This window comes from Cyprinodon tularosa, unplaced genomic scaffold (assembly GCF_016077235.1).
Source record: "Cyprinodon tularosa strain WSP-4 unplaced genomic scaffold, ASM1607723v1 ctg40, whole genome shotgun sequence".
NCBI lineage: Eukaryota > Metazoa > Chordata > Actinopteri > Cyprinodontiformes > Cyprinodontidae > Cyprinodon > Cyprinodon tularosa.
In genome coordinates this window covers 502,620-528,983 of record NW_024039119.1, presented here as the reverse complement: position 1 = coordinate 528,983, position 26,364 = coordinate 502,620, and the positions used below count along the sequence as shown (strand labels likewise).

The window sequence follows — 26,364 nt, the reverse complement described above, 5'->3', positions numbered from 1 at the left end:
CTTGTTCTCCATTGCCTGTTTGTGTCTGAAAGCTGATTCTGACCTTTTAGAAGCAGCACTGCCTCCACAGGTACTATTTTCACATTCACAGATATTTTAAATTGATAATCTGTCTTGTGCTTTTTTTTTACTTTGCAGTTTGATTAAATAAAAATATCCAGTTGTTGGATATTTGAATCAAGTCAAAATAATCCCTTTTTACACTGCATAAACAACCAATTCCTCATCGAGTTAAATGGGGGCATCCTATGCATTTCATTTTCTCTAAGATTTTCTAAACTGAGAATCATTGCAAATTCACAACACAATTTACAGCTTTAATAATTTAAGGGGAAAGAAAAAGGATAAACTGGCCAAGGCAGATACAGATGTGAACAACTTGTGCAACATTAGGATTTACTTTAAGGCAGCACCTCAAACATTTCTTCTGTGATATCTTAGACTTATTAAATATACTGTGGACCATCACAATTCTGGTTGATTCTTTGGTTACCGGATGCCTGAAGGTGTCGCATCCACTTAAACAGGTCATATGCAAGTATTAACTACATGGAAATCTTAAGACACAACTGTTCAGGAAATAGATGGGTTCTGTGTCTGAGACTGATGAGATTTGTTTTCAATTAGTGATATATCAACCCCAGAACATCTAGAAGAGTCCCTAAAGATGCTAATAAGAGAATGAAAGCAATCTGTCACAGGCTCAAAGGCCTTTCAATGAGGGAAAAACACTATGGAGTGAAATTCCCCCCTCCACCCCCTCTCCACCCAATGTTGACGGCACAACATTTATTTTGTAAAACTAAATTTGGAAAAAAAAACATGTTTAATAAATAGAAATTAAAAAAAATGCAATCCAAAAATGAAACGTTGAAAACCTTTCAAAAATAAGGTTTTTAAATTAACTATGGTGCCCTTTTCCCCCCCCAATTTCTTTTCCACGTTTATTAAAAAAATATACATAATTTCTTCAAAAATGATTTTTCAAATTGAGGATTTATAATTTGCATTCTTTTGAAACTGTTTTAGAGATCTCATTCTCTTCACTTTGTGGAGTGGGCTTGCATGCATTTCCATTGGTATGCAGGGACTTCAAGCAAACACAAATGTTGCTGAAGTTAAATTATCTGGAGAAAAAAAAAAAAAAGTTTGAAAGGACATTCTTAAAACTCAATCTGAATTGAGTTTCCACCATTGATTGAACAAGTTTGAAAACAAAATGGAAAAAAAAAACAACCTAAGACACCAGCAAAGTTACACCTTTTGTGATTACATTTATCAAAAGTTTCCTTTCTGGATTTCATAAAAAAAATTTCATTGTCAAAAATAATGGAACGAGATTCCATGAAACCTCTTATGCTCACAAATACCAATAGGGGTCAAATGCCTTATTTAAAAAAAAAATTATTTTTAGGCTCTAATGGTCTTCATTTGTGTCATTTTATAAAATAGGTTGACAGGAAATAGGATCAGAGAGGGGGGGAAGACATGCAGCAAAATTTACTGGCCCGGTAGTCGAACCTCTGACTGCGACCTGGAGGAGCAGAGCCTCTTTCATCAGACATGCTCAGTCTGATGAAACCAAATAACCTTTTGATCATAATCAATAAATACATGTGGAAGCCTGCAATCCTTTGGTAGCAGCATCCGTGGTTGTGTTGGTGCAGACTTTTGCACAAAAAAAAAAAAAAATGGATACCATCAGAGGGGATTTTATTTAAGGGCATTGAAGCAAGACATCAGAAATGAAGATAATTTAACAAAAACCAAAGGCAAGAGTGGATCTTCAAAACCAACAGTGACTCAATTCAATCCCCCACATAGAGTTTATTTTTAATATTTACTTATTCTAACAGGATATTTTTATTGGATCGTCAGGCGAGTCAGGCAGCTGGGAGAGCTGTAGATCTACAGGAAATAAAGAAAGAGTTACCATGAGACATGACCTGATAGACAAACATGGGAAATATGGCAGCAAGGCAAAGACTAAACCACATGAAATTTAACAGGGAAAGGTAACAGAAATTAAACCAGTTATGTTGAAAACTTTAACTAGAAAAATAAGCAGTATACAATCTCTAAAGAAAGTTATATCCCTCTGTAACTAAATACAAAATGTTCTGAATAACAAAATATACCAAATATTCATATCAATTCATAGGATGAAACAGTTGAAGTTTATGAGGAAAGAGATACACTAGACTTTGAGTTAAACTGCTCAAATAAAAAAACAACAACACTGAAATACATCCAACATCTGAATGAGTTAAATATTCTCATTGAATACTTTGTTCTGTACAAAGTAGAATGTGCTGATGACAGAAATCCTCAATGGTAATTAAATGTATCTAATTCCCGGTGTTCTGGCCTGTGTCTGTCAGCATAGTGCCCAGAGGCTGGAGGTGCTTTCGGCACACAGGCCAGTAAACCAGGAGGTTAATACATTTAACAGTTCATCCTGGATGAACTCCACTACCTGAGCCAATTGTGTGGGTTGTAGAGTGTCTCATGCTACCATAAGTGTGAAAACATCACCAACATTTAAAAGTAACAAAAACATCAGCCAGAAAGCACAGGTGCTGAGAAGTTCCCCACCTGCAAAACCACTCCTTTAATGAGTGCGTCTTACTAATTGTCAATAATTTCCACCTGTTGTCTATTCCATTTGCAGCATGTGAAATTGATCAATTTATCAGTGATGCTTTAGTTTGATTTCACATAAGTTTGATTTGATTTAAGTTATATTTTGCTGTTTATGTGTTCCCTTTATTTTTTGAGCATTGTATATTAGATCTATACATCCTGTGTCAAGGTTTAGAAAATAAAATAAAAACATGAATTTTGAAAATCCAAAGATGATCGAGTTGTCTTGTACAGGCATTCTTAGAAAATACCTGCTAAATTGATTTTTGTTTCAGCAACAGGGGCTTTTGTACAAATAAACTTATTTCCATTAACTACAGCTTTTTTCCCTTCTTTATTGTCATTACACTGTCATAAGTACAGAGCAACCAAATTAAGTAGTTAGTGTTTGCGATTAATTGGATCAAAATACAAAGTAAATCAACCTGTTTAGCCAACCCAATCTTTTGTATTCAATAAAGTATTCTAACACACACTTTAGTTCAAAAACAAAGCTTGACGCCTTGGAATAAAAGCCACATGTGGCTCTTTAGATCCACCTCTGCAGCTTTTAATAACTTTGGCCCAAAATATACTAATGTTAAGGTAAGTTAAAGGTTCTAGCTTAGACAGCTTTATTTTCATAGCATATATGTCTAACACCCAGTTGTTTACTGTGTGTTTTTTTTGTCGTCAAATTCAACATTCTATTAAGAATATTTATTAAAACTCTATGCTTATTTATAGGTATAGTGAAGGATTTCATCAAAATAAGTGGTCCTCCTAATTTTCAAACATTTGGATGATATGTTTATGTTAGGCCGCCCTATATGCTCGTCCCCATTTTCACTCACCGGTGCAGAGTCTGACCGTGGAAAAATTGCAAATCTTTTGGAAAGTAAGCTTGTATGAGTACAAGCAACTTTTAAACCGAGCGTGCACGAGGAGAAATGGGCTCCTGCATGCTCTCGCACACATCTAATAGGCATTGCCTCTCTGGAGTGGGTACAGGGTTGTGTATTTAACTTAGACTTAGACTTCTTTATTTGTCATTTTGTATGCACAGAGTGCATACAGAACGAAATTGCGTTACATACAGCTTATGAACATTGCACTGATATTTCAAATGGCACGAGTTATACAAAAAGTGCAGCAGTGGTCAAAGTGTAAACAGTGCAGAGGATAAAGATAGTGTGCAAATTGCAATGGTTCAGTGCAGATAGGCATTTGTGCAAAAAATGCGTTATTGAGAATAGAAATAAGATGAACTTAAAGGGCTAAAAGTGCATTTATTTTTTAGAGGGCGAGTCTTTTGAAAAATTCACGAATATCCTCCACTATATCTTTAATTAATAAAAAAATAAAAAAATGTCCTATTCTAGATATTATAGAAACAACTCTTTTTTTAAATATTCCAGTTGTTTTTTTGGCCCTAAACAAATGTAGCCCTGTTTCCAACTCCTTCTGTCCCTGAATGTTTTATTCTTATATTTTGGAAGCAGAGCACTTTGCTGTTTGACAATTTCTGTGTAAATAATTATGCTTCCAATAGCTTGAAATGTTAAAAGACATCAAATGCTGGTTCCCTCGCTTTGGCAACATAAACTAGGAGTTCTGCAAAAATCCTGAAGCTTTTTTATTACATAAGGAACAATAGATATAAAAATTCTGAAAATCATTGATGTTTCCTAAAATATAGATTTTTTTAAAGACTTTAAATATTCCAATCACTTAGGAGCAAAGTAGCAGGCAGTGACTAATGTTTAGGGGGGGCAGCACAGTGGTTACAGCATAGAACTTGGAATCCAGAGGTTCTGAGTTTGAGCCCCACTCCCACAAACTGCCACTCTGGGTCTCTGAGCAAGACCCCTAACCCCAGACTGCTCTGCGGGCGCCACACAATGGCAGCCTACTGCTCCCCAAGGGGATGGAACAAATGCAGAGAGTGAATTTCTCCAATGCGAGATCAATAAAGTTCAACTATCTTTTAATTATCCATCCAGAAAACCTGACATATGATTGGTATTATAGCTTCTGTTTTAGAGCATCGATTTAATTAAAGGGTTACAAAAGTGTTCAAGATGCGGCATGTTATAAATGTGGCAGTTTTAATATTTTTATAATATAAATAGTGGAAATAGATGGAAAATGATAAAGACATAACAGGGATTTAGTCCAATAGCTTTGGAGCAGTTTTAAGTTGATGTAGTGATAAGAGCAGAGTTTGGGTAATTGTAGGGTTTGCCTTGTTCATTTGTATTGAGGGAAAAAAGGTTACAAGAAGATAAATATTTTTTTCAAATTATACAAGTAAGCAGCTTTAATGTCCTAAATGTGAGCTGAATATTTTTATTCTCAAATGGTTGAAACAGTACAGTGTTTGCCGGAGTTAGAAATTACTATTTTACACATTTAGTTTTTCAGTTTTACATTTCATTCAGCTCTTATGGAGTAAGGAATCTTAAAGATTTGATAAATTTGTAAATTGAAAGGTTTGCACTGTGGCTAGAAGAAGGAAATGAAATATTAGTAAAGGTTAAGGATGATTGCCACTCACCTGACTCTTTGTAATCTACACTTCTAAGGAAGAGGCCGTGAGCTGGAGCAACCACACCCTGAGGGTAGGCCAGCGTGTCCCGAGCGTCCAGGATCTGTTTGACCTGAGACACGGACAGCTGTCCCCGGCCTACAGCCACCAGGGCCCCGGTCATCCTCCGAACCTGGATCAAACAACCACACTTATGCTCTCAGGTTTAAAGCAAACGTGCTGGTTTTCACTACCAGCAGAGGGCGCTGATAATCCAGACCAATTAGAAACAAAATCAGAAATACACACATTGATTAAGCTGGCATTTACAAGACATAAGAGCAACCAACCTGCTTATAGAGGAAAGATCGACTTCTAAAGGTCAGCTCCCAGAACTGTAACTCTCTGCAAAAATGAAATGACATTTAGTTGCAATTTTTATTCGTTCTTTCACATTTTGGTAAGAAAATATACAAATAACCAAAGAACATGCTGTAGGAATTGGGTCAAATGCTAATTTGATTCGCAGCTTGCTGTCTGATTGCATTTGACATATAATAAATGGAGAGGAAGGTTTATAAACCAGGCCTGGAAGCAGTGTGAGCAGGACACTCTCCTTAGACACATTTACACCAAGGTTAGACAGATCCACGTTGTTTTATGTTTTGTTTAGACTTATATTGTGACACATATTAGTTTGGTAAGATTTATGCAATCATAAGGGAAAAACATACACTATATTGCCAAAAGTATTTGCTCACCCATCCAAATTATTGGAATCAGGTGTTCCAATCACTTCCATGGCCACAGGTGTATAAATTCAAGCACCTAGGCATGCAGACTGTTTTTACAAACATTTGTGAAAGAATGGGTCGCTCTCAGGAGCTCAGTGAATTCCAGCCTGGAACTGTGATAGGATGCCACCTGTGCAACAAATCCAGTCGTGAAAGTTCCTCGCTCCTAAATATTCCACGGTCAACTGTCAGCTGTATTATAAGAAAATGGAAGTGTTTGGGAACGACAGCAACTCAGCCACGAAGTGGTAGGCCACGTAAACTGACGGAGCGGGGTCAGCGGATGCTGACGCGCATAGTGCGAAGAGGTCGCCAACTTTCTGCAGAGTCAATCACTACAGACCTCCAAACTTCATGTGGCCTTCAGATTAGCTCAAGAACAGTGCGCAGAGAGCTTCATGGAATGGGTTTCCATGGTCGAGCAGCTGCATCCAAGCCATACATCACCAAGTGCAATGCAAAGCGTCGGATGCGGTGGTGTAAAGCACGCCGCCACTGGACTCTAGAGCAGTGGAGACGCGTTCTCTGGAGTGACGAATCGCGCTTCTCCATCTGGCAATCTGATGGACGGGTCTGGGTTTGGCGGTTGCCAGGAGAACGGTACTTGTCTGACTGCATTGTGCCAAGTGTAAAGTTTGGTGGAGGGGGGATTATGGTGTGAGGTTGTTTTTCAGGAGCTGGGCTTGGCCCCTTAGTTCCAGTGAAAGGAACTCTGAATGCTTCAGCATACCAAGACATTTTGGACAATTCCATGCTCCCAACTTTGTGGGAACAGTTTGGAGCTGGCCCCTTCCTCTTCCAACATGACTGTGCACCAGTGCACAAAGCAAGGTCCATAAAGACATGGATGACAGAGTCTGGTGTGGATGAACTTGACTGGCCTGCACAGAGTCCTGACCTCAACCCGATAGAACACCTTTGGGATGAATTAGAGCGGAGACTGAGAGCCAGGCCTTCTCGTCCAACATCAGTGTGCGACCTCACAAATGCGCTTCTGGAAGAATGGTAAAAAATTCCCATAAACACACTCCTAAACCTTGTGGACAGCCTTCCCAGAAGAGTTGAAGCTGTTCTAGCTGCAAAGGGTGGACCGACGTCATATTGAACCCTATGGATTAGGAACGGGATGTCACTTAAGCTCATATGTGAGTCAAGGCAGGTGAGCAAATACTTTTGGCAATATAGTGTATATACATTTATGCTTTTCATGAGTATTTTGAAATGCTGTTTTGAACCTCAGTAGACGCAATTGATTTCATTACAGACTCGTATTTCGAATTACTTAAAAAAACAACAACACACACAATCAATGATTGAAAAAAGGGGTTAAATGAGAGTACAAATAGGGGAGACTAGGTGTCATATTGCAATTATCTTCTCCACCAGAGGGTGCAACTAAAATCTAGAATACTAGTTTTCTTCATTTGCATGGTCAGGTCCTATGGACTGAGTGAGAAGAAGACAACACATTGTTAGTTTAAATGAACATCAACACATCAGTGTGTGAGTGTGTGCGTGAATGGGTGAATGACTAAATGTAGTGTAAAGCGCTTTGATCAAGTCAGGAGACTTGAAAAAGCGCTATATAAGTACAGGCCATTTACCAATTAAAGATTTTTCATTAAGTAAAAAATAATTACTCTTTTTTTTAAATAAGTTTAAATCAGATAAATATCCTAGGAGTTATACATGTGGACTTTTTAAAAATGGATATTAAGACATCCTGTTCTACATCATTCATTGTTCTGATTTAAGTTAACCTTAAGTTAGAGCTAGAATCAGCAAACATGGTCATTCGGGGCAACTTGTCACAGTCATTTTGGGTTAAGTTGTCACATGTAACGATTACCCCAAAATGATAATTTTCAAATAATTATTTAAATTATCACACCCTAATGAAGATTTTACTAAATTTTTATTGAAAAAAATAGTGGTTTAAAAGAAAGGAGAAAGTTAAAAGATGGTCAGAAGTTATAAAAGAACAACCCCGCGAAAGCACTCCGCATTTATGACATCCCTGGGATTGTAGCAACTACTTATCCAATGACTGTAACCCCACATAACATCAAGCTGGCTTTTGTGCAACGGGGATTCAGCCTTACAACAGGGAAGTGTTCTTGTAGACAGAATTTGCTCAGATCACCCTTATCAGGACCTAGTTCTACCAAGCCCAAGCACCAACTGGGCCAGCGCTGGACCAAGCAATGGCCCAGCTGCTCTAGACCCAAGCACCAACCTAGAAGCTATTTTAGGCCTTAGTAAAGCAGCCTCCTCCATCAATGCATTTACTCTAGAGGATATAAGGCATTACCGAAAAGCTGGTCCAAGATAAAAACGTACCCAGCAGAGAAGGAAGAGAAACACCTCTGTTCTCACTGACACATCAGTGAAAGAGGCACATGAAGCAGAAAGGCAGGCAAAAGGGAAGAACATACTGTTCAAAAAGAAAGGCAATGTTACAAAATTTAAAGTGCAAAAGAAGCAAAGCACAGAGAAGAAATAGAGTGCAAATATAAAAACTATGGAAGAAGATTAGTCCCTGTGCCTGGTCCTTATAGAACCATTTGGAAAGAGCCGCCCAGGAGAACCCTGGTTGCAGTGCATGATATGCAAAGGATGGGCACATTAAGAATGCACACCTGGTAATTCTGTATATGTCTGCCAAAACTGCAACTGAGATGGAGACTCTGACTAGTGAGATCTCCTTTTGTTCCAGGACCAGTTTGTTTAGTAATGCTTGTTGCATAATATTTCATGATATTTCATATCCCAAGTGTAACAAGAGTGAATTAATGTCATTTATCCACTTTCCATTAAGGAAATAACTATTCTTTTGTCCTTATTTTATCGGTTGCAAAATCCAGTGTGACATCTTACCCCACATAGTGTGAAAACTTAGCCTTTGGTGGGACAACTTGTTACATGGTGACAATGTTGAATTGATTGCTTATAACTCTGTACTGACACAATATATGAAAATGACATGAATACAAAATATATACCTGAAACTTTAGTCTTTCATCAGATACATATTTTGTTAATATATGATGTTTTGATTCCAAGATATGAGTGTAAAAAGTCACAACTAGCCCCGGTCTCCCCTACATAATAAAATACAAATTAAAAAAATACATGAAAAGATTCTCTTTTAGGAGGCAGCGATATACAGATCTTACTGGACTATATTTAATGTTAGTCAACAGAGGGATAATTCTATTTTTGGACTGATTTAGTTGGCAAATTAACCTATAAATAAAATCCCTTAAAACAGCTGACATTAGCTGAAACAAACTGTTAACTGGCAATGCTCCATCTAAGCTTCTTTAACTAAAGATAAATGCATCTTTATAAGCAACCTTTAGTGTCAGAAAGCTGTTTTTTATGATTGCATCATAAATGTGCTGTATCCATGATAACATTATCTAAATACATTTGAGTTTAACTTTATCAGAAAATCTCAAAATTTCTGAGCCAGAACATTCAAGCTTGGCGATAAATCTCATCATCTGGTAGCAGTCTCTCAGCACATGACCAGTAAGATCAACTTAAAATTATGACATGTATCGTCTTTAGTGCGAAATATCATACACTTTTTGATGGGTTGAATTTACCATCCTGAACTTCACCATATACCGAACACGCATTAGGCAGCTTTTAAAGACCAGCTGAACTTGGACTAAAACTACAGAGTTGTCAGCATACATCAATTGGTTTACAACCAAGTCTTCAACCAATAAGCCAGTTGTACATGGATTGATCTACTTAGAAAGGTCATCTATATAAGAACTGATCAATAAAGAGGAGAGGAAGCCTCCTTGTCCGACTCCATCACTGACCCAGAGGATACAGTCAAACGGTTTTTTCACCTGACCTGCATGTTTTGAATGGGAGGGATCTTCCTATAGATTTAGACACACCACAGTTCTTAGACTTAAACCCAAACTGATTGTAGACATTTATTTTCTTCAATTCTTGGAACTAGAATTATTTAAAAGAACTTTAACAGTTTACTTGTAAAGGAAATAGCTCTGTAATTATCAGAGCTACCAACTAATCCTGCTTTATCTTTACTGGCAGGAGACAGAAGCACCTTAATTGAGGAGTCAGGAATAAAGCCATGCACAATAAAGCCAGTCAAGCATCATATCTTGCTATAGTGCTGTTGCCAAAGATCTACAGTCAGATTTGCCCCTGAGACGAACCAACTGATGAGATGATCTAAAGCAATTAGTCACTTAATTAGGAAAACAAAGAAACAAAACAACGTTCATGCTGAGAGTGTGACAAACATGAATGAATAAAACACAACATGGTAACACTGAACTGTCACTAATTTATTTTCAGTTATGATTGCATACAATTTATTTTTACTAACAAGCAGAAACACATTTCTCTGCATGTCTTATCATTGGGGCGCAATGAAATACTCCCACTGATATAAATGATTTCAAGCCACCTACTACTGATAAAATACAGTTAGTTGGTTATTTATAGAAGTTGGTAAACAAACAAATATAATAAACACCCTCTAGATTGTTATAATTGTCAAATGTCTATAGAGTAGAATAATGTTCCTGCTCTTTATACAGTACAGATGTGAAAAAAATCTCAACTATAATAAAATTAGCTGAGATAATTAGTCAGGCATGTTGCTAGTAGCTCTCTGGCTGTGGATCTATGGGTTGACCTATAACACTACTATTGGTATTCTTTGCAACCATTGGCCCCCTCCCAGGGAAGACGTGGAAGCATCGTCTCCTCTAGCTAACTAGCAGCTTATTAAAGCACTTGGGTAGGAGGAGCAGTAAAACACTTTATGCTCTTATTCAGTCTGAAAGATTTAGGACACAGCTGCATTTAACCAGTTTATCTCAGGCAGAGCCTTCAAATTAGGATTAAGATGATTATATGCAATTTGTTATACATTACACACCCTTTTGTTGCGGAGTTTACTTGTTGGAAAGAATAAATGGGTTCCTATACAGTAGACACCTGTCTACACTCCTACAGATTCTTCTGATTTTGCTTTTTTCTCTAACTTAAGGGTTCCTGATCATCAAACCAGTTAATATCTGACAGAGATACCTGTCAAGTTATGTCACGTTTTGTTTACTGTGCAATTCCCCACTTGAAAGGGATAGTTTCTACTATGGAACTTAGCTGGATTTCACTCAAAGAGCCTTCAATTTAGCTGATCCAGCTTTGATGATCAGCATAGCCTTCCAGTCATATAGGTGAAAAACCTCAAGAGAAACAGAAGCACATTACATTTTGAAATAAAAAAGATAAATACTTTTGAAATAATGAAACATTTTTCCACCCCTTTAAACCAATTATTTCAAAAGTATAATAAATAGCGAATATTTGATAGTAATTCAATGCAAATAAATAAATTTGCATATTTGTCAGCCTTTTGTTAAATATATTCTTTTTCCCCCCAAAGATTTTACTCAACATTGTTGAGTAAATACCATTAACAATAAAACCAAGTGTATTATTATTAAGATAATTATTAATATTTTTATTTTATATTAAAACCCTTTAAAGCTACAGTGTGTAATTTTCAGCGACATCTAACGTCCAGAGTGCAGACTGCAGCAACATGAACATCTCCCCCCCACCGCTTCTCCCCCCCAACAGTACGGCGAGCGTTACGGGACAAAATGTCTTCCACGATGTCCGCATCACCTACCTTCTCAAGTGATGAGGTTTGTTTACATAGATAATTTTACAGATAGCATTTCATTAGTCTGTGTGTTCAGTACCGTCTCAGTTCATCTCTCTCAACTTGCCGTAGTTACTTTCGAGCGTAATGGGCGATCTCGCAATCGCTAGTTTGTTGGCTCTGCGCTGCCGTAGCGCAAAGATGTCTGCTTCCATGGCTGCAAGACCCGCTCCTATGTAATTATAAATAACGAATTCTAAGGCAACGCAAATATTAAGGTTAAGAGGCTGAGCTCGTAGATGATGATAAATAACATAGTTATGTATAATATATTACATTTCTGACTGTATATCCCTGTAATTATTACACACAGTAGCTTTAATACAACAGTCTATCAGAGTCCATGTGCTGCTCCAATGAGATTCAGGAAGTGAGCAACAGCATTGTGAGGCTTACCGGCTGTCCTTCAAACTTTGTTAAAAAAAAAAAAAAAAAAAACTTGCACAGTTCTGATTTTACATGTGCTACCAGCTCTGTTTCTCATGTTGTAGCACTTTTTCAAACATGAGTGGTAGGTCAGTTACACCAAAAAGCACCTGCAATCTCTGATTGCAAGAAGAGTCCACCTGGTTCTCATCAAGCCACAGAAAGTGGGGAGTGGCTACCTGGCAGTTTGCTAGAACAATACCCGAGTAAATAAAAGTAAAAAGCTTTTTTCAAAGATGATTTTAATTAAAAGACCATGCAAAAATTTCCCACACAGTTTAGCAGAAGCGTTCAAAGCGACAAGGTCACTGAGAAGAAGAACTGAACACAGAGTAGAAAGAAGAGCTTCTTGGGACATTGTATTTACTGCTGAGATGAGTGAACAAACTAAAAAAAGAAACTATAAACAAACACATCGCAGAGTGATTGACGACCAGTCCTTTTTAGTGCCGCCATTTTAATCCAAACACAACTTTTAATCTTAAATTCATTCATAACATAATTAATAAAACAAACAAATCCTTATATCCTCCATGAATTCATGAAGGCACTGCATAAATAAATAAATAGATCAATGGAGGATTATTTACATGCATAGGAAAATGAGAAAATTGACTAAAGAAACTCCCAAAAAACCCTTACGCTTTACTTTTGTTTTTTCTATCTCATCCCTCATAGAAAAATGAAATTAAATATGTAGAAAGCTTTCATGGGGGGTGGGGTGGGGGGGGAGCTAGAGAGAAATAAATTACATTATTTCTAAGAAGTGCTTATATTTTCCTATATGGTGCAGCATATTTTCAGGATTAACATTTAATGCTCATGGAGGTATTATCTAGCATACAGAGCGACCCCCACAGAAGTGTAATCTCCCACATCCCACATGGTGTTCTCCATCTCTGGCATGGATTATACTGAAACCTCATTGTCTAAATTACATAGACCCACTTAAAACATAATCACACACAGCTCTTTAATTAACTCTGTTAACCTGTTGGATCTCACAGCAGGAGAATTCAGCTGTTCAAAAGTACAAAAAAATTATCTTATTGATTTTTACTTTTGAATAATAGGTTTATCTTAATGAGTCCTCCATTGCAATGGCTCTTAATAGTCAGGATGCTGCACCGAGTCACTTTTAGATAAAAATATGGGACTACACCTATTATACAGTCTATATTTTTGGCTATTTGCCAATTAAGCCTAGGTTTTCACAGTGCTTTTTCACATATATGTGTAAATAATGTGGTAAACGTGTTTAAAGACACACTGAAAAATTTCACCCAAACTTTCAGGTTATTTACAGATTTATTACATAATAAATTCCAATTTACTTTCTCTTTAAATAAGTTTAACAAAACTTTCTATAATAAAGCTTATTCATTTGAAATAGATTATCATCAGCTTTATGGATTTACTATTTAAGTGTACTTACTTAAAATTAAACTGAGATCATTTATTTCAAATACATAATGTCTATTGTTTGAATTGAATAAAAACGAACCTAAATATTATCATTTTATTTTTATTGGACACACCTTAATTTAACACGTTCATTTGGTCAGATTTCTGTCTGTTTTTTTCTAGGACTACCAGCATTTTTTTCCAGGCCTGTTTCATTAGTTTATTTTTTTATAATTCTGTTCAAGCATGGCTGAAAAGCAATGTCTGACATTCAATTGTTTATTTTCATAGAATTTTTAAATTTATTACTACTTTAAATAATTTTCAGATTCAAATTATTTCTATGACCATTGCAGGTTTTTCTTTCATTACACGAGGAGTGGTAGCAATTTTTAACCTAAACCCAAAATAGAAATAATTTTTTTGTCATATCATATTCAATTAAAAGTTTTCAGAGGCACACAGAGTGAAGGAGGTGAATAAATGGAGGAGGCTCGGTGTGAATTAATGACAAGGCATGATCTATTTAAAAGTTTAGAGAAAAAAAGAAACAAAAAAAAATTAAAGACTATTACATTAATGTACATTACACTTTGCAATCCCGGACAGAAACAATGAAAACTTTGCTCATGTGTGATTCATTTTCAATGGTGAAACAAAGTTGGAATTGGCTCTCTGTGCAGACAGTGTGCGGCTTGAGGCTCCTGAGACTGACCGCCTGTCAGTGCCTTTGACTGAAGATAGTAAACTCAGAGCAATCGATGGTTTCACTTATGGATTAAAAGTTGCTAGATTTGTTTCTAAAAATAAAAGCCGAAAGAGGGGTCTGAAAAGTCGCTAAAGATTGGACAACAGCTTTGAAAGAGAGAAAATGAAGCAATGATGTTAACAGAACCTTAACCCTTCCTATCAGTCCCGGTGGCATGTGTTCTTAAGCCTAAAGTTTATTGGTCTGACCTGGTTACAGTACCTATCCCTATCGCTATGTAAAATGCATCAGCATTGGTTTTATCCGCTGCCATTTTTCAGTTGTACTGTGTAACTTGTTTATTTCAATCTTACCTGTGAAAGTGCGACTGTGCAAAGGAGCTTCCTGGCTGTATGGCAACCATATCCAACGTCTTCACAGGGTTTTTAAAATGTATTTCAGAGTTCACTGCCCTGAAGGTGCTAAAATCATGAGTCCCAACCAGCAGGGCAGCAGCCTCACGCATAGCGTCCATATCCAGCTCTCTAAAAAACAAAACATTAGACTGTAAAAGCAGAAACAGTGCGATTCCCTGCAGTCAAATCTACACCAGCCAGTACTTTCTGGCCTCACTTGCTTCATGTTGACCTTAAAATGAGTTGAGGTCAGAATGAAGAGCCCACGTAGAAAAATAAAATAATGCATTTCTATGTCTTCTTTTTCCAATTTAATCTGTATTAATAGAGAGAGAAAGTGAGAGCCTGGATAGAGCGCTCTGCAGCCTCTTGGATTGTCAATATGAGACGAAAGACCGGGAAGGTAGGGGGAAATCCAGCAAGAAAATGAGAAGAGGGTCTGTGCTGAGTGACTGCCCAATTAAAACTCTTAATGCCCTCATTTAAAAATCAGCAAAAGATGAAAAAATCTTAGGGATTAACCCATTACAGGGTAGAGTTTGATTCAGAAGAATAAAGACGCTTTGATTGCTTCCATTAATGTTCCCTTGTGTTGATGCCACCCCATACCATTACACTGCCACCACCGAAATCCATTTGACAATTGCAGAGGTTTTGTAAACGTTTTCAAAGGCAATTAACTGAACCTAATATGCAAGCTCTTCCGCTAAAAAAAAAGAAAAAAAAGCATTATTTTTAATAGAAAACCAGTTTAGAGAAGAAAAACTAAAGCCATCCATCTGATATTTCTTGCAGTGGAAAGCGGGTGTGATGACGAGGGAGGAGAGCGGCAGATCAAAGACAAAACGAAGAGACGCTGCTGAGGCAGAGATACTCTGGGGCCGAAAGATGAGATGAAGTCTGGGCATGAGAGAGGGATGAAGAAGCAGACGATGAAGAGAGAGAAATGAGGGAAAAGGGAGAGCAAGAAGAAGCTAGGTAACAAATGAGAGCTGGAGAAGTGAAAAAGTTAGAGTGGGAAGAAAAAGAAACCTAGATAAAATGCATGGGTGTTTTTTCAGCTAGTGTATAAGCCCGCAGCTTTTCTTGCCCTACTTTTCTTTAAATAAAAAATAAAAAAGTCAAGTGAGAACAGCGGAGAAATGTTCGAAGATACACTCCTTCAAATGGGATTTCTTCATGCCCCCTCCTTACAATCACAGCCAAAAGAACATTGTCAAATCTTCAAAGCCCTAAACATTTTCTCTATATATACATGCCATCCCTTTTGTTTGCTGTTGGCACACAAGCTCCCATAAAGTCCTTAATTTCCAGCTCCACCATTCCTAATGTGGATTATTAATGCAAATTAACATCCAGTTGTTTTCTCTGAGCTCTCAGCTTTTGTGAATAAAACCATAGGCTAAGTTTTATTTCTCATGATGCTGCACATGACAATAGCGCAAATAGGGGATGGGATCACTCACGTGTTGCGGAGGCTCCAGCACAGATTCCAGTCTGTGAGGGGAAGCAGAGTGTGGTGGGAGACGCCCAGAGCTATTCGGTAAACATAGGTCCGAGAACGGGCTTTAAAACGGGCATGAAAGTCCTGAGGGACACGGTGGGCATGGGTGACCCTTTGAAAAAAAAAAAAAAAAAAGAGAGGGTCAACATTTATTTCAGGTAAAGCTGGGAACAGTCTTGAGATATTAAACTTAATAGCTGTCTTGTTCCATAGAAGACAGGTGAAGAGCTGTGACCCATTCCTTCCACCCTGCAGAGGCAGTGTGCTCTCATTGATCAATAATTACAGAGGGGCGCTTCCAAATCCAGACTTAGTCACAAATGTCACATTTGTTTTAACAAACAGCAGTAAATAAACATGAGTTTTTTTGTGTATGTTGCATGTTGTGTTGGATGTAATAAACTTCTAAAATTAAGTATTTACATATACAAATGTGGCATCATCTAGGACAAAACAAACAAATAAACAGTTGTCTACCTCCAATTCTTCCCTCCTTTTTTTTTCCTTTTTATAAAGCTTATAGTTAGAGTTGCTCTGCTTATGAGCTCTGTAGTTATGCTGCTATAGGCTTAGACTGCTGGAGAACATGGGGTCCACTTTTCATCGCTTTGAATCATTCCATTTCTTTCTTTTATATTCTACTTCATTTGTAAGCCCAACCCCTGACTTTATGTTCTTTCATCATAATGACCTCTTCTGGTCTGGTTCTGTTAAGCTGTTACCCCCCTCCTGCAGAAAGACATCAGCTGGGCTGTTGGGATTGACAACTTAAATAAATGATAGAGTTGGGCCTGTTTTTCAGCGCTTAGTCCTGTGATATACAATAACAATGCTTATAAAAAAGAAACCTCTGAATTACAATGTTGTCTCAAATTTCAAAAAAACACATTTTTACTAAGAAAAAGCTTTAGAATCATGAAATTATGTCTGAATTGGCTTAAAAATAACATAGTGGCATTCATAAAATTAACATATAATTATATGGAAATAAAGACCATCTCGATATAAACGTTATAGACTCATTTCCTATCTCTTTTGAAAAAATATTTTGATATATATATATATTTTGATTTATTGATATTTCCAAAATCTTGATATATTGATTTAATATTGATTAATATTAAACTGATTAGCCAGTCACTTCATTTGGATGGGATTAAACTGATTTCAGATAATAAAGTAAAAAATCTTGGTGTTATTTTTGATCAGGACCTGTCATTTAAATCCCATATCAAAGAGGTTTCTAGAATTTCCTTCTTTCATCTGAGGAACATTGCAAAAATTAGAAATATCCTGTCCAGGGGTGATGCTGAGAAACTAGTCCATGCATTTGTTACTTCAAGGCTGGACTATTGTAATTCTTTACTATCAGGAAGTCCACAAACTGTAGTTAAAAGCCTTCAGCTGATCCAAAATGCTGCAGCCAGAGTTCTAATGAAAATGAAAAAGAGAGATCATATCTCTCCTATCCTGGCTTCTCTTCATTGGCTTCCTGTTAAATCCAGAATAGAATTTAAAATCCTCCTTCTCACATATAAAGCCTTAAATGGCCAAGCTCCATCTTATATCAGAGATCTGATTGTTCCTTATGTTCCTAACAGAGCACTTCGCTCTCAATCTGCAGGTTTACTAGTGGTTCCTAGAATTTCTAAAAGTAGAATGGGAGGCAGATCTTTTAGTTATCAGGCTCCTCTCCTGTGGAACCAACTACCAGTTTTAGTCCGTGAGGCAGACACCCTGTCTACTTTTAAGGCTAGGCTTAAAACTTTCATTTTTGATAAAGCTTATAGTTAGGGTGGCTCAGGTTATCCTGAGCTATCTCTATAGTTATGCTGCTATAGGCTTAGACTTTTGGAGGACATAGGGACCCCCATTTCATCATTCTGCTTCATTCTCTCTCTGTTCTCCTATTCTGCAGAATCTGTTAGTTCAATCTCTAACCTTCTGCTCTCTCTGCTTTTCCTCAGAGTAGCTTTGCCTCGTCTGTTCCTGTTTGGCTGTGACGTCATCCTGGAAAAAAACATCAGCTGTGCTGCTTCTATCAACACCCTTGTTAATAGATGTTGGAGATCGGCCTGTTTTCCAGTGTGGTCCTGTTTCTCTGACCGTGACTGAGTGGATGTGCTCTCTTCGTCCTCTGGCATGGGAGCTGCCTTGGAGCTCGTCTGCCTGGCTGTGTGTTTCCTGGACGGGGCCGCCTTTTACAGCTGCTTTTTGTATCTCTGCTTCTGTCTCCTTGAACCCCAGTCGGCCTCGGCAGATGGCCGCTCACACTGAGCCTGGTTCTGCTGGAGGTTTCTTCCTGTTAAAAGGGAGTTTTTCCTCTCCACTGTCGCTACAAGCATGCTTAGTGTGGGGGATTGTATTTGAGTCAATGAGTCAATGCAATCAACTGGTTTTCCTTAGATAGAAAACTTTGTATCAATTTGACTGTATGATCTGGTTGAACTGTAAAGTGCCTTGAGATGACATGTGTTGTGAATTTGGCGCTATATAAATAAACTGAATTGAATTGAATTGAATATTGCCCAGGTCTACTTCTCAGTTGTACTGTGTTCAGCCTTCCTGTTATCTGCCAAAACTCTTGCTCTCTCCTGCTTTTGTCACATGCCCAAAAAAACTAGACACATCTCACTAGTCAAAAATACTGTTTACACTTATTTTTATTTCATAGATTTCTTCTATTGACTTTAGTTTTAAAGGAATAGTACACCCAAAACATGATTAGCCTTCATTTTCTACTCACCCCCATGCTGAACAACACTCTGGAGTACTTTTTTGATATCTCAAAGGCATCTGGAGATCTGGGAGGCTTCTTGCTGTCTGCTGACATTCAAATAATGGAGGTCTATTGTGCCCGAGTCAGAAAGGTCCACAAAAACGTGTCAATATTCCTCCATACTGCTCATCCAATATATTCCAAGTGTCCTGAGTGGGTAGCATCCAGAATTTACTCGAAACGAAGTCATTTAGAATGTTTTTAGAGCATAAACAGTAGTGTATAGGATTTCCTGAAAGCGCGCACATGCGCGCTCACGACGCTACGGAAGCCGGCAGACCAAACCAGATGAAAGTGCGCATTCAGCGTCTGCTCTGCCAATAATGCAAGCGTAGAAGAAGAAATGTGCTGTTTACCTGTGCAAAGAAAGAAACAACGAAAGAAAAATGTCTGAGGACTTCAGTGTTGAGGAAGAGCATGAGTTCTTTGCCGAGCTGAATGCGCTGGTTTGGTCTGCTGGCTTCCGTAGCGTCCTGAACGCGCATGTGCGCGCTTTCAGGATAACCTATACACTACTGTTTATGCTCTAAAAACATTCTAAATGACTTTGTTTCGAGTAAATTCTGGATGCTACCCACTCAGGACACTTGGAATACATTGGACGAGCAGTATGGAGGAATATTGACACGTTTTTTGTGGACTTTTATGGACCTTTCTGCCTCGGGCGCCATGGACCTCCATTATTTGAATGTCAGCAGACAGCAAGAAGCCTCCCAGATCTCCAGATGCCTTTGAGATATCAAAAAAGTACTCCAGAGTGTTGTTCAGCATGGGGTGAGTAGAAAATGAAGGCTAATCATGTTTTGGGTGTACTATTCCTTTAAGGTAGCTCTCTTGCCCTGACCAATAAAAAAAGTTGGATTTTTGAGTTTCCGACAGGTTGGTTATAGATGAAAGGGTGCTCAAACTCAGTATTGCAAAACTGGTCATAAACCAGTTTAAACTCACCAATCTACAAAAAAAGAAAATTTCCCCAAATTCATCTGCCGAAATATAATCTTGTAATTTCTTGATACTTTATTTTCTTTTTTGGTAATGTTTCAATAAAAGAAATTCTTCAATAATACAAAACATGAAATGAGTTTCAGATAGAGAAAGGAAATTAGCAAAAAATGATTTGGGTGCATTTCAGATAGATTTAATAGAGTCCACCACTAATAGAGCTAAAGGGGTATCCTTCAGGGTAAATCATGAACCTCATAAAGCTAAAGTCAGCTGTGATTGAATGTGACATGTCAACACCCTTTACAGTTTGTTCACACAGATTTGTGTCTGTATATATCCTGACTGGGGAAGTATTCCGTGGGAGCAAGCGGATATGGGAGATGATGCGTCGAAGTCACATCAGATAATATTCATGCACATAAAGGTATGAGAGCAATGGCAATAAGATACGTACATTTATGTGTGTGTGCATGCAGAATCTGGGAAACTAGGTTACGTTACCCAGGGAAGAGATGGAGCGTGACACACGACAGAGGAAACCCTTGCGAATGCCTCCACCAGCACCTTCGATGTGAAGTGACAGCTTTCGCTCGGCTCCCTGACTACAAACCCACATCAAATTTTAATAGGAAATGCACAAAGGGCCGCACACAATTTGGGGAAATGGGGCATTGTTTGGTGTGGCACCATTCTCCTCACCAGCAGTTTCCTTTTATAAGAAAACAGCTATTGATCTGTGTCTTAATGTAGCCTATTTTGTAAGGAAATTTTTTTAAGTGTGCAGTCTATGTTTTTATTCTTATCTTGGCTCTCCATCCCTGGAGGCGGTAGACCACTGCTGAGAGCCAGGAGCTTCTTTCAGGTGGTTTTAGTGGCAAAATGTCTTTACCTCTGCTACAGGCTCCCTCTGTTTCAAAAACAGATAAGGATGGTGAGAGACTGTTTAAGCTTTTTTTTTTTAAGTGATAAAAAAGAAAAATGTACACATGCTGCTGACTTAGTCATGCATCTACTGAAACTAAAGCCATTAAGCAAGATGAAAGGATCGCTGTAAGAGTGTGAAAGTGTGTGTGTTTGTTAATGGATGGCACAGACCTAACAGCAGAGCTGGGATAATCCTTTTCAACCTTCCCTCTACAGGTTTAAGGATTAGCAGTATGTAGGGAGCTTCCCTTTCTTCTTCACTTCTCTGTGTGTTTGCCATTTTATGTTTCTCACCATCTGTCCTCACTCACAGGAGGACTGATCCTTCCAGACTTTCCTTTAATTGTTAATATCTGAACCTTCAGATATTGTTTTGTTTCTTCTTTGGGTCTGTTTGCATGTTTTCTTTTTACTAATTAAAATTTTAAAAAAAGTTGGAAGAAGAACAGACGTGCGTTGAGGACATCTAGATAAATAATTTGGAATCAGAAGGACGAGGAAAGAAAAAAGGGACAATATTTTTTTAAGTCACACAAAACAGCCTTTAAAAGCCAATCAGGTTCATTTTTGATATTGTACCATGGCTCTCCATCATGGTTAGCATCTCCAAGCAGAAGCCCCGCAAACAACATCTTCTTAGGTTAATTCTCCCCTCTCCATGTCTGGTCCTCTTCATCTTCATCAATTCTTGTGATTTCTAATTCCACATCCATTTCAACACTCTCTAGATCAAACTGAAAGGTTTAATGTTACTTATTGCTGCTTTGGAAACAGTACATACCATACATCATTTACCCAGAATGCATTGCAGTGCAAGAAAGATGCTAATGTAGGTGTGACAATACTTTTCATAAATTTATTAAAAATAAACAGCTTACAGTATTTTCTTCTGTATTGTATTTACAATTTAAACACATATATTCCTCTAATAGAGCCTGTTCTTACAACTAATCCTGGATGCCATAAAGCAACACTGTAATTTTCATTTACTAGGGGGCGCTTCAATTGCAACTTCCAGGTTTAGCGACCCCAAAAGCTATTGGGAAATCTGCATTGTCGCAAAATGAAACAATCTTCCTCTGTTTTTTTTTATTCGCGAGCAGAACACTTTGGCCCAGCAGATTGAGACGGCATGGAGGCGGCTGTAAAGACAAGGCCTCATTCAACTCTATAGGTTAAGTCATACTTAAAGAAAAACAGAAATACGTCTGATTAGAGCCCTGTCACACCTTGCCGATTTAGCCAGCGTATGCCTGACGCCCAGAGATGGCAAAAGTACTCACTTTCCGTACTTGAGTAAAAGTACAGATACTTGTGTTAAAAAATACTCTGGTAAAAGTGGAAGTACTGATTAAACTTCTTTACTCAAGTAAAAGTAACAAAGTACAGGCTTGTAAATTTACTTAAAGTATAAAAGTAAAAGTAGAAACCACTTTTTTAATGCCGTTGCCTACATTTTAAATGGATGTCTGCCAATAGGACTAGATCTCCGTTGTGTTCATTTTCAATCATCTCGCCGTCCATACTACTATGCTAATGCCACCGCCACCAAGCTGCAATGATTTGCCGCGAATGAATACCGCCGAATCTGTCGATTCATCTTGTAGTGGTGCGTCAAATGCAACGTAGATTCCCATCCAATTAGATAGAATTTGGTATTGATGACGTGAAAAATAATAACGGTAACTCCATTGAAATGATTCAAAACTAAAGTAACGAGCCAATTTTTTAAAATGTAAGGAGTAGAAAGTACAGATATTTGTGTAAAAATGTAAGGAGTAGAAGTAAAAAGTCGCCATAAAAATAAGTAGTAAAGTAAAGTAAAAATATCAGAAAAATCTACTTGAGTACAGTAACGAAGTATTTGTACTTCGTTACTTCCCATCTCTGCTGACACCCCAGAATCTTCTAAATCACTGGCATATGCTGAAATTTCTAAGTAGTTTTTTTTTTTTTCAATTTTGGGTGTACACACAGAGTATTCATAACGAGTCCAGAGTGTATGTTCAGCCTAACTTATATATAACGCACCGCAGCGTAAAGCCCATTAAATGTTACAAACCAGTGTCCTGAGGGGGGCAGCGATGCGCCCGGAGACCCCTGATCTGCAGAAAAAGATTTCTTTGATCACGATATTAACCTAGCTGTTGTTTACCCCCGGCTAAAAAAAACAAAAAAAGAGTAAATAAAAAGACAAAAGAAAAAGAAAGAGGGTTTGCAGTCGCAGCAGATTCAGCATCATGTCTGCTAGGAAGTTTGTTGGCCATGGCCGTGGGCGTGAACTCAGGGAGGATCCGTCACAATCACCTTCTTGCTCACCCTATGATCGGGATGAAATCTGCAGGAGTACAGAAGGTTTCCTCCTGTGAACCCCCTTTTATAACCTAAGTTACACATAGGTTTTGGATAAGCTGGATAAGAGCCTAGATAAGACACCACAACTTATGAGACTTACACTTAACGAATGTCAACGATCAAATAACTTACCCGTAACTTATGCCGCACATATGAGCATAGGCTGGCATATTTCTCAACGTACGTACGTATGTCGACATGTGCCAGAATGTTTCAGCATGCTCATACCTTATACAAAACGTAGCCGTAACTTATCCAACATATGCCAGCGTTTTGGCCAGATTTTTCGTACGTCAGGCATACGCTGGTCTAAATCGTCAAAGTGTGACAGGGCCTTTAGATAAGGGTCAGATCTGTTGCCTAACAACGAACCTTTGGCTTGGTTAGCTCTCGTATCTAAGGGGAGCTAAGACTGCCGTAAAGCGGCGCTCTGGGTCACATAACTTGTTAATTGACAGATCCAATAAAGCTACATAGGGGAGTTGGTAGCATCGATACCCACCAAGTGCTTTGTATATTGACTTAAAAATATAATTAAATATATCTCAATTTAAGGTAATACTTGGGTCAAAAGTTACGTACAATTGCTTTTAGGCTTGTCCAAAGTGTTGATAATCTGAAAAGTACTAATACTCAAATGCTGTATCCAAAAAACTAAACTAATCTGGCATAGTATCAATACTAAAAACAATTGCAATTGCATATTTTTGCTATTTTTAAGTTTAGATTTCTAGATTACTTAGAGATTATTAAGAGAGTGATACCTAAAACAACCTTAGATATTGTCAAATCGTTTTGTTTTTTGGTTATCCGTTTTGCATTTATTTGCACACTTATTACACTAACAGAATCAAGGATTCTGATGAGAAAGCATGCTCCAAGTTCAATCCAATTTTGATTCGATGTTGTGCTAACCTTTAGCACTTAACAGTTTTAAGTTCACAACTCTTCCCATGAAGCCTGACTCACCTGATATCCTCAGCGTTTAGGTGGAAATTGAGAGCTTGAACCAAAACATCCTCAGTAAACGGAGGCTTGTCGTTTTTCCGCACAAGATCGAAGTGAGCGGAGTTGGAAAGGGCATGGACGCCCGTATCTGTCCTGCTGGACACCGACAGAGACACCGCGTTGTTTGGCCTGAGTCTATGAATTGCTTCCTGGATGCAGTCAGAAAAAAAATACAAAAAGATCAGACATTTTATGTCTGGCTCTTCTTTTTTCCCTTCGCTTGTTTATTAAGGATGTTCTGCTTATTAATCTGCAATGTTCAGCTACAAGGAATAAACAGAAAATAAAATTTTGACAAAACAGGAAGAGGGACGAGGATCAGCACCCCCCTCCTTGGACATATTATGCAAAACGTTACCTATTGTCATTCATGTTCAATATTCTTCTCCTTTCTCTATTCCAACTACTGTGTAGCCTGTGTAATTTTTCAACTTATTTTATAAGGTCAGTACATCTCTGCAGTGCAAGTGCCATAACCCAGGTTATGGCAACTACTGTGTGGTCTTTCCTTAACTCTCTGGTGCAGATTTTTTTTTTTTTTTTATCTAAGGGAAACATATTCCTAGATATTACAACGTTTTTGGTTTTTAATGCTTTTTTGTACCATAGACACTCTTTGTATATGACCTGTCCTATTTTTTATATTTAATGCATCTTACTTTAACTCGTTGTAGCATTTATAAGCTACTGGAACCACTATTTCCCTGAAGGAGTTTTTCCAAGGTATAAATAAAGCTGAGTCTAAGTCTAAAAAATATATATTTATTATCACAGTGTAGGCCAACATGCACAAGTTTGAAACAAAAAATTATAATCATCTTAATTTTTCTCTTACTTCCTCAAAAAAAAAAAAAAAAAAAGACTGAAAAAACAACCCTTGCTGTTAAAACTAAGTACATATTACAATCATGTTAACTGCAGTGCTTAGGGATTTAGGAAGATCTCTCCATTTCTTGTTGTTAAACCTCATTAGAAAAACACATCCTCACTCTTTTCGACTTTGTGTGACCTATTCTCATTTACTTTTCCTGCCCTTAATTGTTTGTGAGCCTTTTTTATTTTCTAGCCTGTGTTTAGGTCTTATGTTTGTTTTGTAACACAGCACTTATCATGTTTTTAAAGTACTTGATACAGTAAAAAAATAAATAAAATAAAATTACCTCCAAGTGATCCTGAACCCCTTTCTTACCCAGCTGACTTGAAGGGACTTTTACAACACCTCTGAAAAAAATAAAATGATTAAAAAGACGTAGTGAATAACTGACCAGTTACACTGCAAACACTTACCTGTATTTTGTCCCAATGTACTGAAAAAAGATGAGATAACGTGCCAAGTTTTGCATTGTGTCTTTAGAAATCTTAGTTCATAATTTACTACTTGTTATTAAACGTGAGGCGATGCAGTAAACACGCACTTACTCTTTTGTGAACATTGTAATCTTTACAAGCACAAAGTAAGGACTGACTTTGTAATAGTCCTCTGCTTAGGCGCACACGCGGTTTGCTAGAAATGTGTCAGAACCGTATTTGTAGTCCGGAAGTACTTTTCCCGTGTCGCTTACAGCCCCTTTGAAGGGAATAACTTAAAAGACGCGGTTAGGTATATGAAAGATTCAAACAATTAGGTTAGTAAAATACATGACAGAAACGGTTCGTGTCACATGAAAACTCTATAGCAGTAATAATGGCCATATATAGAACTACATGCTAACATCTCGGCTAGCTGCGAAGGGATAGCGTAACATTTAAAGTTTTTACATCGGGGTTTCAGCACGTAATCCAAAATGAATGTATATATAGTAGCCAAACCTATTCAAATATAACCTCACTCTAAACAAAAGCATAAAACCACCCCGAGGTAAATAAAAACAAATGCTTCTCCGTTACAACACTCCTGTCGGTCGCTCATTTATTACGTCATAATAAAGGAGCAGGGGCGTATGGGCGTATCAACTCACCCTTCATTGTGAGACCAGAGAGCATAACGTGAGAGATATGTCACCCAAAAGTAACCAAAGCGACTCCTTCAAAAGAGTCTTGTGAGACGAAAGATTTCAAATTCATTTATTTTGATCAATTTAGAGGGGATTTTATTCATGCAATTGTTGAGTATAGGATTTTATATAATGTTTAAGATGCAGAAACATTAAAAGCTGATAAATTAGTGCAGAAAAAGGGCATTATGACGTAAACGTGTTATATTTTTTATTATTTCTAATTCATCATCACTATTTTTCTTCTTCTTCC

General features: G+C 37.6%; 1 protein-coding gene across 2 annotated transcripts; it reads right to left on the bottom strand.

Annotated features, from left to right (window-relative positions):
- Positions 1-1,696: 1,696 nt before the first annotated feature.
- On the bottom strand, positions 1,697-26,048 carry pusl1 (pseudouridine synthase like 1). Of its 2 annotated transcripts, XM_038298065.1 has the most exons (8): positions 25,405-26,047; positions 25,278-25,338; positions 24,079-24,266; positions 16,069-16,218; positions 14,561-14,731; positions 5,500-5,554; positions 5,180-5,342; positions 1,697-1,908 (listed from the first exon to the last, which is right to left on the bottom strand). In XM_038298065.1, the coding sequence occupies exons 1-8, from the start codon at positions 25,458-25,460 to the stop codon at positions 1,850-1,852; spliced, it is 903 nt and encodes a 300-aa protein (XP_038153993.1). In that variant the 5' UTR covers positions 25,461-26,047; the 3' UTR covers positions 1,697-1,849. The 2 variants fall into 2 exon arrangements, with proteins under 2 accessions (XP_038153993.1, XP_038153994.1); XM_038298066.1 differs by lacking the exon at positions 1,697-1,908 and having other exon boundaries at positions 5,311-5,415; positions 25,405-26,048.
- Between the last annotated feature and the right edge of the window lie 316 nt (positions 26,049-26,364).

Bases quoted from the DNA above. Each gene is read 5' to 3' on its own strand.
- pusl1 (XM_038298065.1), bottom strand. From the start codon at position 25,460: ATGCAAAACTTGGCACGTTATCTCATCTTTTTTCAGTACATTGGGACA. The intron at 25,339-25,404 runs GTAAGTGTTTGC...TATTTTTTTCAG, and splicing joins TACATTGGGACAAAATACAG to AGGTGTTGTAAAAGTCCCTT. The intron at 16,219-24,078 runs GTGAGTCAGGCT...TTTTTTTCAAAG, and splicing joins CTAAACGCTGAGGATATCAG to GGTCACCCATGCCCACCGTG.